This window comes from Gadus macrocephalus, chromosome 4, assembly GCF_031168955.1.
Source record: "Gadus macrocephalus chromosome 4, ASM3116895v1".
NCBI lineage: Eukaryota > Metazoa > Chordata > Actinopteri > Gadiformes > Gadidae > Gadus > Gadus macrocephalus.
In genome coordinates, this window is record NC_082385.1 from 4,810,976 (window position 1) to 4,824,735 (window position 13,760).

At 48.2% G+C, this 13,760-nt stretch overlaps 1 protein-coding gene across 1 annotated transcript in view; it reads right to left on the bottom strand.

Annotated features, from left to right (window-relative positions):
- Positions 1–13,760, bottom strand: part of stab2 (stabilin 2) — a 45,549-nt gene that overhangs the window by 10,775 nt on the left and 21,014 nt on the right. Inside the window, exons 33-50 of the mRNA XM_060048766.1 lie at positions 12,193–12,324; positions 11,768–11,896; positions 11,589–11,648; positions 10,631–10,726; positions 9,716–9,911; positions 9,065–9,160; positions 8,639–8,696; positions 8,484–8,557; positions 5,790–5,915; positions 5,302–5,375; positions 4,359–4,430; positions 4,086–4,205; positions 2,070–2,114; positions 1,751–1,840; positions 1,492–1,650; positions 810–938; positions 662–721; positions 136–306 (exon numbers count right to left, since the gene is read on the bottom strand). Of these exons, the coding sequence (XP_059904749.1) occupies positions 136–306; positions 662–721; positions 810–938; positions 1,492–1,650; positions 1,751–1,840; positions 2,070–2,114; positions 4,086–4,205; positions 4,359–4,430; positions 5,302–5,375; positions 5,790–5,915; positions 8,484–8,557; positions 8,639–8,696; positions 9,065–9,160; positions 9,716–9,911; positions 10,631–10,726; positions 11,589–11,648; positions 11,768–11,896; positions 12,193–12,324 (1,887 nt within the window). The remainder of the gene's footprint in view (positions 1–135; positions 307–661; positions 722–809; positions 939–1,491; positions 1,651–1,750; positions 1,841–2,069; positions 2,115–4,085; positions 4,206–4,358; positions 4,431–5,301; positions 5,376–5,789; positions 5,916–8,483; positions 8,558–8,638; positions 8,697–9,064; positions 9,161–9,715; positions 9,912–10,630; positions 10,727–11,588; positions 11,649–11,767; positions 11,897–12,192; positions 12,325–13,760) is intronic.

The window sequence follows — 13,760 nt, forward strand, 5'->3', positions numbered from 1 at the left end:
AGGTCCTGGAAGGAGACACAACCACTACACCGGATCATACAGTAAGGTCCTGGAAGGAGACACAACCACTATACCAGGTCCTACAGTAAGGTCCTGGAAGGCCCCACTACCCCAGGGGGTCTGAGAGAGGCCTACCTGTCTGTAGGGCACCACGTGGTACCGGACATACTCCAGCAGCTGTTCTCTGTTGTGCGGGTCGTACAGGAAGTCCCTCTGCTGCTGGGACAAGGAGGACCACGCCCGGTCGGAGGGCAGGAAGACTGTGACGGGGGGGACGTCGCCCAGCCCGTCCATCACGCCCGTCTCCTAGTAGGGACAAAGAGCAGATTCAGAACCAGTCCATCACTTTAGAACGATTCAGAACCCGTCCATCACTTAAAAACCGATTCAGAACCCGTCCGTCACTTAAGAACAATTAAAAACCCCCGGTCACTTAAGAACTGATTAAGAACCCGTCCATCACTTAAGAACCGATCAGAGACCGTCCTCCACTTAAGAACCCGTCCTTCACTTAAAGGATTCAGAACCCGTCCATCACTTAAGAACCGATTCAGAACCCATCCCTCACTTAAGAACCCGTCCATCACATTATTATTAAAGTGAACCAGTGGGACTAGGATCCGTTTGAAACCGCATGAGGAACCAGAACGCTGGACCTCACCTCCATCAGCTTGTAGAAGCTCTTGTACCCGTTACGCCCCGCCACATCCGTCAGGTTCAGCTGCTCAGGGGAGAAGAGAGTCAGACCAACAGACCTCCAGACCAACAGACCTCCAGACAAACAGACAGAGTGTTCCTGTTGCACTTACAGGTGAGGCCGTGTGGCTCTCTCTCTTCACGCTGAGTGAGACCAGGAAGGAGTCGATCTCGTGGATGATGCCGTTGACGCAGGCCGTGCCGCTGTAGGTCACGTTAGCGTCGTTGATCAGGATGTTTCCCTGAAGACGTGAAGGTGGGAGAGAGACGTCAGAGGATGTCTTCTCAAGCAAACAAACATAACTACCACTTATACAGGGACTACATGTGATCTCATTTACTTCTCACTACTTAAAGTGGTAACCTCAACGACCTCTGTGTCGTTCTCTGTGGCCACACCTTTGGCCATAAGGGGTTCTTGTTCCCACAGATCCCAACAGTGTCGCCAGCGTCAACCAGTTCCTAACATTCCTAATACTGCAAACACAAGATGATGACGCCAAGCTAGGTTAGGCTCAGTCTCCATGTCTCTGATTGTTTGTTAGCATGGTAGTCGGTCTGTCTCAGAGGTCTCAGATGTCTTATGCTTGGAAGCAATGATGAAGGAACCTCAGAACCTCCTCCACCAGACAACAGAAGAAGTGGATCTGATGTGTAGACAGACAGAACCTGAGCAGGTGTTACCTGAGACCAGGTGGTCAGAACCTGAGCCGGTTTAACCTTAGCAGGTGTTACCTGGGACCAGGTGATCAGAACCCCAGATCATCCGGAGGTCAGAACCTGAGCAGGTGTTACCTGAGACCCCCCGGTGGTCAGAACCTCCCCTGACAGCGAGGTAAGGTTCCTGGGCACGGCGAGGTCGCTTGCGGTGAGCAGGTGGCCCATGACTATGTGGCTCTGGAGGATGTAGCCTCCAGACGTGTCACGCACCCCTCTGCCCCTCAGAGCTTTAATCTGGCAGGAGAGAAACTTGGTAAGGTGATCCTTTCGGACACAGAAGTACACATCCGGGAGGATACTGACGTGCGGGAGGAGGTGGTTATTATGTGCTTACTACTTTGAATCCAGCGGCGGACATCAGTGTGTTGGGGGCGAAGATGGTGAATGGGCCGCGGCCGCTCAGTCGGAACTTGGGCAAGTACCTCTGGGGAACACGAAGCAGTCTTCCTCAGGTAAGGCTCCTCAGGTATCAAAGGTGTGTGTTATAATAGAGGTGTGTGTTATAGAGATATGTGTTTTCATAGAGGTGTGTGTGTTATCATAGGTGTGTGTGTGATCAAAAGTGTGTGTTATAGAGGGGTGTGTTATCATAGAGGTGTGTGTTATAGAGGTGTCTGTTGTCAAAGAGGTGATTGTGTTTTAGCGTCACTTACCATCATGTTTATGAGGAACGAAAGGGAGCCCTCCCTGAGCAGCTCCTGTGGATAGCAGAACATCACAGGTCAGCCAACGCATTCAAAACACTTTGGGCCCTATCTTGCATCCGGCGCAATGGACTTTCTCATTGGCGCATGTGTCGTTGCTAGTTTGCAAATGGCGCAGAGCGTTCTTTTCCCTCCTGCGCCACGCGTCGGTGAATTAGGGAATGATCTTGCGCCCCAAGGGGCGGTTCGGCGAAAGGAGGAGGCTTGTTCTGGCGCAAACGTTCCCTGGTGCTATTTTGCAGTTTCAGAAATCACTTGCGCCACAAACCAGGAAATACCTGGTTTAAAGTCAGATGCTATTTTCAGGGCGCATGCATAATGTTGCTTGTGCACCTCGCGCATAGACTTTGCTTCTCTCATCTACCTAGCCACAGATTCTTGGAAAATTATTTGGGAAAGAAAAGCTGATACAGCGGTAATAAGTTGTACATTTAAATCAATGCATCTGCCAACACCATACAGCATACTTATTTTCTTGACACAGACATCATGTACATGCCCATAACTTTTAGGATTGATGAGTATTTCATCATGAGAAAACATTATTTTACCGCGAGTGAGTGTTAAAAAGAATGAATGAATGCGGACGCGCGTGTGTGTATGTGTAAAATTATTTATGAATGCGCGCGTGCGTGTGTGCGTCCATCTGTTTAAACACACGCAAACTAAACACGTAACACATAATACAGTCCATGGCAATGTATATGTGGCACTATGTATTAAAAGACATAGGATTATTCCCCCCCCCCCCCCCTTCAATATTTATGCCAAAGTCAACAAGCTAAACACAGGTTCTGTCTTATCACAAGGTATTTTGAAAGTGTTACATTATTGGCTGGACGAACTCGTATTCACCAGCAGAGGGCGCTCTATGCCTTACAGGTGGCTGGGCATCGGTGACTGACACCACGGTAGCGCAGAAGTAGGACAGTACACGAAGTATCGCAAATGAATGTAGGCCTATGCTACGCTAAAGAGAGCGCATCTCTAATGTAAATTGTTTATATTTCCAACAGGAAATAAATGTGTTGCAGAAGAAAGAGCCAAGCTTCATTTGTATATCTGTAACATATATTAACGGGGGGACACATGCATATTAGGAAAACAAGTCGATAACGATAATGCATAAAATACTGATAAGAAACAATGTTTATAATGTATTGTATATATCCTTAAGTAGAACCACAATTACCGTATATCATAATGTGTGTTAAGTTTTCTTTGCCGAAATTTGTTTGAGGACTCTATTTCTGAAGTTCCATATGTGAATTAGGCCATTTGAAGTTTGCAATACATGTGCATTTGTCTCATCGGAGACTGCAGACACGCTGTCAAAATATCAACTCGTCAGATTCAAATGTGCTCATGGCTCTTAAAGGGGATGGGAGCTGGCACTCTCATTGGTTTATTGCACGTTACGCCCAAACCACACCTACGCATAATTAGGCTATTTCAGACCAACCCTTTTTAGATCTGCGCCGGGTGCAAGAGTCATTTTTGCGCCGGTAAAATAGCAAAATCGCCATAGAACCGCCCACAAAGCTACTTGCGCTTGGCGCTTCTCACTTGCGTTTCAGACCGTTAAAATAGGGCCCCTGGTCTCTGGAGCTTCATGTCACGCCGGCCACTACTGCCACCTAGTGGGGGCCAGTCTATTCATCCATTCATCTCCCGTGTTCTACACACCTGTCGGCAATCCTCCATAAACACCCGGTATATCAACCCCGGTTCTCCAGACAATCGTCGCTAGATCGTTGTTTCACACAAGATGTTGCCGAACCCTCGCCTGTCTGACAACTCGCCATCCTTCAAGCCCCAAGTCCCGCCTTTACATATCTGTTGATTCTCATTAGAGAGCCTTTAATTTGCGCTCTGTGTCAGCCTCACTCTGTGTCGAGCATTTGGGTCCACTCGCTCTACTTCCCCAGAACTCTTCCGGGGCCGCCGCCCGCCCTCCGCGCTCACCTCTCTGAGGGTTCCTTTGCAGTCGACTCCGTCTCCCATCCAGCCAGGGGCACAGGTGCAGGTTCGAACGCCGGGAGCGGTGGTGTTACACTTGGCCTTGAAATGGCACTGTCCGTTTCCCTGCAACGTCGGAGCAACGGCCTGGCGTCAACGGCGTCGGAGCAACGGCCTGGCGTCAACGGCGTCGGAGCAACGGCCTGGCGTCATCGGTCTGGGTCGCGTCCAGACCCTACAGTCTGCAGTTCCAACGTTTGTTTGCATGTGTACACCTACCTTGCGACACAGGTCAATCATCTTGCAAACCTGTCCATCTCCCGAGTAGCCCTGCTGACACACGCACACCGTCTGTGGAGAGAGGAACCATCGGAACAGTCGCCTGTCAAACAACGTCCGTCTCTTCACGAGGACCTTTACCAAAAAGGTTCTTAGATCGTATGGAACAACAATAAGGCATGAAAAAACTGTAATGCTTTGCAGGCCCATATGCTGTGAGTGGCACTAAGGGGTGGGAGGGGGGGCAGGAAGGGGAACCGCCATGTTGGGTCCAGAGTGAATACAGTGGGCAGGGAGGGGACGTTAAGGGGGTGTTAAGGGTCCTACCTTGTCGGGTCCAGAGTGAATACAGTCTGGTTAAAGTGGGCGTTAAGAGGGTATTAAGGGGCCAACCTAATGGGGTCAAGAGTGAATAGAGTCTGGTTAAGGGGGTGTTGAGTGGGCCCACCTTGTTGGGTCCAGAGTGAATGCAGTCTGGTTTAAGGGGGCGTAAGGGGGCCTACCTTGTTGGGTCCAGAGTGAATGCAGTCTGGTTTAAGGGGGCGTAAAGGGGCCTACCTTGTTGGGTCCAGAGTGAATACAGTCTGGTTTAAGGGGGCGTAAGGGGGCCTACCTTGTTGGGTCCAGAGTGAATGCAGTCTGGTTTAAGGGGGCGTAAGGGGGCCTACCTTGTTGGGTCCAGAGTGAATACAGTCTGGTTTAAGGGGGCGTAAAGGGGCCTACCTTGTTGGGTCCAGAGTGAATGCAGTCTGGTTTAAGGGGGCGTAAAGGGGCCTACCTTGTTGGGTCCAGAGTGAATACAGTCTGGTTTAAGGGGGCGTTAAGGGGCCTACCTTGTTGGGTCCAGAGTGAATACAGTCTGGTTTAAGGGGGCGTAAGGGGGCCTACCTTGTTGGGTCCAGAGTGAATGCAGTCTGGTTTAAGGGGGCGTAAGGGGGCCTACCTTGTTGGGTCCAGAGTGAATACAGTCTGCGTTCGTGTGGCAGTGGACGGTTCCTTGGGCACACGTGTCGATCTCTGACACAAACACAAAAGGGAGGCTTAGGGTTAGCCTCCATACATACACATATATGTGTATGTTAAGTCTAGAACCTACACATATACAGTATGTGTATGATATAGAATGATCAATACTATCTTTTAATGGTCATCTTCTAATCATCTTATTTCAAATATATTGTTGTTATATAAATGCAAAAAATCCCAAAAATCTAAATGGGTTATGAATTCAATTTTTTTCCACAATGCAGAAAACAATTTGTATTGAAAATAAAGGAAAAGACCTCCATTTGTTTATTTTTGTCTTCATATTTACTTACTTATCTTTGCACCATTCCGCAAACATTACATTGATGGTGCTTGTCGCGTAATCTTGTGTTCTGTCATACCTCAGAAACTATTAAAGCTTTGCGCTTCGATCTGGATGCTTACCCAAGCAGACCAGACCGTCCCCCTGGTACCCGGGCAGACACAGGCAGTCCCTCCGGCCTGGCTGGGTCCGCTTGCACAGTGCATGGGGGCTGCAGTGACCGTTGGCCCCCCTGCAGGGGTCTATCGCTGCAGACAGGACCCGGGGCGACACGAGGACTCATCAAGACCACAACCCAGCAGGACCAAGCCCACGTTCTAATGCTGTCCTACAGGGGCCGAGTCTGAACTTAAAGGTTGTATCAATGATTCTGATTGAAACATAAAGTATCACATTCATCTGCTTTTTCCTCACGATCCGCTAGCTGCCCGTCCCATAAGCAGGCTGTCAAAAAAACGCGTCTCTCTAGGCAGCCTAGGCTCCGAGATCGCACATAAAAACAAATGATACTACCAACACCTCAAAATCAAAATAAACAGTGTTCCAACCAATCACAGACAAGGGGTGGATGTTGTGGTGTTTCGCGCTCGTGCACGGCTATGCCTGGGCTATGCTCAGGCATAGCCTGGGCATAGCGTATGTGTATGGCGACACATTAGTGCCATAATTCACTAATGTGATAAAAGATGCATTCGGGCGTATTATATTATTCCACACGCGTAGATATTAACTGCGAGCGCGCAAATGATCTCTGCGTGCGCGCAAATTACCTCTGCCTGCGCAAAACAGCCTCTCGCGCGCGCAAATTACCTCAGCGCGCGCAAAACAGCCTCTCGCGCTTAACAGCCTCTCGCGAAAGATGTTTTTACGCTCGCTCGAATTTAATTTTGGCACTATGGGGGAGGGAACCAAGGCAGGGCGGGATTTCCTATGATTGGCCGTTTCTGAAGCGCGATATTTGATTGACAGCCCTCCTCAGCCCTCCTCTCATTCAATTCTGAATTGTACAGTAAATGGCTGAAACGATAGTTACGTATTGTAACTCCAGATTCTATGAGTATAGGCGCAGCCTTTTAAGTGTCGGGCTCATTGTCCTTTAAATAGCTGAAGAAAAGCTGTTTATTGGGAGCAGAACGTCTGCCGGCGCCCGACTATATCTGCGAAATGCGGACGTCGTTGAGGCACGCCGCACGCGGACGTAATTGAGGCCCACGCTGTTGGTGGTCGGGGATTACACATTTTTCAGTGCTACGGCTCACGCCTAGGGATAACCCAAATAGCGATAGCCTTAAAAGGCTGCGCCTATACTCATAGAATCCAGAGTTACAATACGTAACTATCGTTTCAGCCATTTACTGTACAATTCAGAATTGAATGAGAGGAAGGCTGAGGAGGGCTGTCCATCAAATATCGCGCTTCAGAAACGGCCAATCATAGGAAAGCCCGCCCTGCCTTGGTTCCCTCCCCCATAGTGCCAAAATTAAATTCGAGCGAGCGTAAAAACATCTTTCGCGAGAGGCTGTTACGCGCGAGAGGCTGTTTTGCGCGCGCTGAGGTAATTTGCGCGAGCGAGAGGCTGTTTTGCGCGCGCAGAGGTAATTTGCGCGCGCGCAAAGATCATTTGCGCGCTCGCAGTTAATATCTACGCGTGTGGAATAATATAATACGCCCGAATGCATCTTTTATCACATTAGTGAATTATGGCACTAATGTGTCGCCATATATGTGTTGCGCGTCCATGGTCATGCACGTTCATGAAAATGCGCGTCCATGATCATTTTTGTAAACACGGGAGGGAGGGGCTAGATGGCTCTGTTTGTTTGGAATCTCGCAACGGAAGTCAGGGCATCCAGAATCGCTGATACAACCTTTGAACGTGCTGTAGGCATGCATTCTAAGGCCGCGTTCACATCTAGCGTTTTTTGTAATAGGGAAAAGTTGAGCCGGCCCGTTTTTTCAGCAAAAAGAAAAGCTGGCAGCGTTTTTTGCCCTAAAAGCGCCGAGAGCGTTTTTTCTATCGCCTATAGCAACAAACCCATTCTAGACCCGACGTTACTCGCCTACTATGCATCCAGGCTGAGGCCCTTTAGACATGTCGTAGATCTCAACATGTTCTGTAACTACAACTATTAATCGCTCCAACTGCACTTTCCCGAGTGATTTGTCTGCCATTGTTCCTTGCTTTGACAGTTGAGAGTTTCCTTCGTGACGAAGTGTCAAAGTTCCGCTTTCTTCCTCAAAGTTGAACTTTTTTCAACGCTCCGTATGGCAGAAAAAAACGGCCGTGACTTTTTTCAAAAACGCTCAGCTCCATAGGAATATAATGTAAAACAAGCGCTGGCAGATTTAAAAAAAACGCTAGATGTGAACGCGGCCTAAAGCTGTACAGGGACACCTTTAATAACACTAGTATATATAATCGCTCTTTAATGTTACCTACTACACTTTCAATAATACTAGTCTATATAATAGGTTTAAGGGGGCGTTAAGGGGGTATTAAGGGGCCTACCTTATGGGGTCAAGAGTGAAGTAAGTACCTCTAATAATACTAGTATATAAAATAGCTCTTTAATGTACAGCTCCTTGAATACTAGTATATACAATAGCTATTTTATTGTACAGCTCCTTTAATACTAGTATATACAATAGCTCTTTTCATGTACAGCTCCTTTAATACTAGTATATGCAATAGCTCTTTTAATAATACAAGCATATATAATAGCTCTTTAATGTACAGCTCCTTTAATACTAGTATATATGATAGCTCTTTAACCCTACCACCATGAATACATTCCATCTTTTAAAAAATTCCTTACCTCTGCAGTCAGTACCGTTGCCCTCAAACCCAGCAGCACAGACACACTGCATCTGGGACATCTTGGTGATACAACTTAAAAAACAAGGAGCCTCATGTTTAGGTTTTTCGACCAATCTGAAGACTCTTAACATCCATTGGAGAGACATCACCTACTTTGCACTGGTATGGCACTTGGCCGCTCCACACAGCTCGTCAGCGCCGGAGTCCACCTCTGGGGACAAAAGATGAAGGTCACCTTCACTACCAGAGGCTAACCGAGCAATCACATACTTTCACTGGTCTGACGGCTGCTAACAGAGGCTAACACTGAGAGCTAACCGATCAATCACATACTTTCACTGGTCTGACGGCTGCTAACAGAGGCTAACACTGAGAGCTAACCGATCAATCACATACTTTCACTGGTCTGACGGCTGCTAACAGAGGCTAACACTGAGAGCTAACCGATCAATCACATACTTTCACTGGTCTGACGGCTGCTAACAGAGGCTAACACTGAGAGCTAACCGATCAATCACATACTTTCACTTGACTTTCAGCAGAGGCTAACCCCAACTAGCTAACCGAATGTGATCATACTTTCGTCACAGTGGATTCCCTTCCACCCGACCTCGCACACGCAGGTCCCGTCCCCCAGGGGCCCGTCCATGCATCGGCCGCTCTGACACAAGCAGTCTGGAGGTGGAGACAGAATACATGGAGCCTTGAACGCAGAGGAAGTGAAACAGCATCAGAAGACCCCAGATACGATTCAACAGCTAGCCGCGTGGATAAAAGTTATGCAGCGATTTCTTTCCTTTCCTGTCCAATAACTTTCCTTCTCGCCATTTACATTTGTTCCTTTAATTTACTTACGTACATGTTTACTCAAAGCTGCAAGTACCGTTTCTACTGAAGCTATTCACGGCATTAAAAACATTGTTTTCTCTATAGAACGGTTGATTGTGGTCCACGTTACGCTAAAGTATCCGTAGTTCTAAGTCAAGCCACTAGAGGCTGCCAAAGGGAAACGTACACACTGCAGCTTTAAGTGTTTCACTGTAGTATTACTGGTTCTCTGCATTTCCGCTTTGTTTGCGGTTCAGTGATAATAATAATAATAATAATAATAATAATAATAATAATAATACATTTAATTTAGAGGCGCCTTTCAAGACACCCAAGGTCACCTTACAGAGCATATGGTCATCATAAATCGTTTAAAAAAACAAGACATTGTGATGGTGGTACCTTGGTCACAGTGAACCCCGTACTTCCCTGCGACACAGGATTCACAAGCGGTTCCATTGAAGAACTGAAGGCAGGTGCAGCGCCCGGTTCCTTTGGTCCCGTCATCGCACGCCCCCTGACCCGCGCAGACCTGGCCGTCGTACCCGGGACACGGCTCACAGTACCGCCCAAAGAACCCGGCGCAGCAGCGCGGCACCTGCGGGCAGACGGGCGGCCATGTTGTCACTCTGTTCATGCTGAGCCACATGCTAATAGATAGGATGTGGCTCACCATGTCTCTCTGTTCATGGTGAGCCACATGCTAAAAGAGAGCATGTCTATCTGTCCCCCCGGCCAGAGTGGGGAACCGGAACAGGTGTAGGCATTTACATTTATATTTACATGCTTTCATCCAGAGCGCCCTTCAATAAGTACATTTGTCAGAAGAAAGAGAAACAACAATCTATCGCAGTCGGTACAGGATGTTTATAGAACCAAGGGCCCAGCACTAACAATCGACAGGCTAAACACTTCCCTGTATGCAACAAAGATAGCTAGGATAAGACGCTACACAATGCTAAGTACTATTTTTAAATGCCAGGACGGACAACATACAATAAATGCGTACATTAAGTGGCAGGATGTATACCATACAATAAGTGTGTAAGAGGGGTTGGGGGGGCTATGCAAAATCCAGGGGAACTCTGAACATTCAAGCGTCGACATCTGTCTACCGATGCAGTGTTTAAAAAAAACTTTCTGGAGAGCTTGACCTTCAAGCGGGTCCAACTTCCAAAATCTTTCGATATTCTCCTTAATTCTTAATTATAATCGCCTGAATCTGTCAGTGGTTGAAACATCGGGGGCCGGTGTGTTTGGGTTCTGCTGGACGGTTGCCAGGGGAACCAGCCGAGAATGCGGTCCCTCGCCACTCACATCCACGGTTCTCCCACAGAGGCTCTCGCAGCCGTAGTACTGCCAGGAGTGACCTGGAAATTGCGGCAGCAGACCGCAGTGTCTCTCCCTTGTGTTCTGCAAGTAGAGAAATCCATATTCCATCAGTAAGGAGCAACGCTGCCTTGGACCCTTTGACACGGTGATGGAACATCTATCGGTGAGGGACATGAACGCAGCTCCTGTTCGACCGCTCTGTGTAGTGTTTCACGGGCGGCAGCGGCTCAGGTGGTAGAGCAGGCTGACTGGTAAACGGGAGGTTGTCAGTACGATCCCCGGCACCTCCTAGCCGAGTCTCGAGGTGTCCCTGAACACCTCACCTTAACCCCCAAAGGGTGGCTGTCACCTTGCACGGTTGACTTTAATTGTTTTATCCACTGTATGTAACTGTCCCATTTGTGTTTGTGTGTATGTGTTGTCCTAACTGTGTGACGGAAGCCCACTTTTAAACTGCAACACAAGTTTACCTACGGGTACGAATAAAGTAACCTGAACCTGACTCCGCTGTGAATGTGTGCATGCATGTATGTCATTTTGGCTAAAAGCGTCTGCTAAAAGCCCTAAATGTAAATTTCGGTGTAGACACTACTCCATCACACAGAGATATTGTCGCAGTCATTGAACAGGGTTTAGTAGGAGAGTTTGTCTTCAAATCTCTGTAGCTTCCGCCATAGCCTTCAGATATTAGCTTCATGCTTACAGGACAGCCCCTCAGCGTGTCGGAGGCCGACCACATCTCCCCACGGCCAGAGAGACAGCCAGGGACAGATGACAGACAGCGATGAACAACATATGTAATATGTACAATAAAACCTCGGAGGAACCGGACCTGGGTTGCATTGTAAACCAACAGACGGTTCATTACGATATCAAAGTGTTTGAGGCTAACTCGTTAAGATGATCTTTGGGATCGATGTGTCAGAAGTGTAAGGACTCTCACCTGGGGGGTGTATCCGAGGGGGCACCGGGGACTGGTATGACAGTTCACGCAGTTGGTCTTCTAAGAGGGAACGTACAGTGAGGATGAGGAACCTAGTCCAGTGTTCTTCTCATGGCGGTTGGAGTGTCGTGGCCCGGTCGAGGGAACCGGTGTGTGAGACGTTTGAAAGCTGGGCTCACCACCAGGTCCACGACGCGCACGGTGTCGCAGCGGTTCCGGTTGATCTCCAACACCGAGGCGAGGCCGTGGACCACGCCTTTAGCCGTCAGGAGGTTGGACACGTTCAGCTGGGCGCTGTTCACCATCAGCTGAGAGGAGAAGGGAGCGCAGGAGGTCAGGAGGAGAGGAGGTCGGGGGGTCAGGAGGTCACAGGGTCAGGAGGTCAGGAGTAGCTCCTCTAGCAACTGGAGGGATGCTGGTTCTATCCTGGCTGAGTGTGGAGGTGTCCCTGAGCATGACCCCTGACCCCTGACACCTGACCCCTGACCCTACCTGCTCCTGGCCAGCGAACTGATCCCAGGCAGGGTCAACGGCTTTGATTGGCCAGAGGAGAGGAAGGCGTTCCATGTATGCAGTGAGGATGAGGAGTCCAGCGGGACGGTACCTTTCCATCTCTGGGGAAGATGGCCAGCAGGTAGGAGAACCCCAGCATAGTCTTCTTATACCCTGCGGCCTGCAGCTCTGTCTTCAGGAGCCGCTCATGGAGCAGGACGTGGTAGCGTGTGGTGTTCACATCCTGCAGGACCAGTGTTGGGGAGTAACGGGAGTACATGTACCGGCGTTACGTATTCAGAATACAAATTATAGCCAACTGTATTCCGTTACAGTTACAATTTAAATGGTTGGTACTTATAATACAGTTACATTGTTGAAATCAATGGATTACATGACGATACTTCTGTTTCAGCAGTTTATTCGTGCTTTCACACCAACAGAATTTAGTGCGTACTGAACGAGTTTGGTCCCTTGGTTCGGTACGTTTGCGTTGGTGTTAATGCAACCACCTCACTTCGATTTGAACCAAATCAGCCGACCGAGACCTCCCTGAACAGCTGGTCTCGGTTCGCTTCCAAACAAAACCTGGCACGGTTCGCTTGAGATGTGAAAGCGAACGCACCTCGGTCCGATCCAGTTCTACAAAGCATATGCCTCTTTGGACGTAACAGGCACCCGCTCAGCCGCGCGCATTATGCAAATTATTGTTTGATTAGCTCCAAGACTAGTAGCAAATTGTCGGACCGTCTGAGAATTTGGACAGACACCCACATAAAATGTATGCTGGAAAACACATAAAAATGCAGATGCATTTAACACATGCAGCACCAAGATGAGGGAGAAGGAGTTCGACCGGTCCACTGCCGCCCCAGACCTTTTTGTCCAATGATTGAACGATCTCTCTTATTGGCAACACCTATGCACTTAGCTCAGTGTTTTTTCTCTCTCTCTCTCTCTCTCTCTCTCTCTCTCTCTCTCTCTCTCTCTCAAGGCGATTTTATTGGCAACGCCTATGCACTTAGCTCAGTGTTTTTTTTTCTAATGTAATAGCAAATATCTTTCGCATGAACATACCCTTATAGTCTTTGTTCCACTACAGCAAATTATATAAAATAGTGCACTTTCAGGGAGACTTGGGCCTCTCACATTCAGCCAGTTTGAACAGAAGAACACACCAGAATAGGCCTGTTTAGTTAGCAGGATTTGATGCCGCATTCCTACACATATAAAATGCAATTCAATGTGGAAGTAATCCAAGTATTCAGAATACAATACTCAGATTGAGTGATGAAACGGAATATGTTACATATTAAATTTTTGGGCATGTATTCTGCATTCTGTAACTGGATACATTTTAAAAGTATCCTTCCCAACACTGTGCAGGACAGACACAACGTTACACTCCTCAGAGCTGATGAGTGGTAAGGTGTCTGGACTAAAGTAAAGAACAGAACAATGCATTTAAAGATAAAGGGTCAATGCGTGTGCGAGGCACCCCCACAGACACACACACAGAAATACACACACACAGACACACACACAAAGTCACACAAACACACACGCACAAACAGTCAAACACAGTTACACACAAGAACAGTCACGAACACACACACACACACACACACATACACACACACAAAGAAAGTCCCACACACACACAAACAAACACAGTCACAC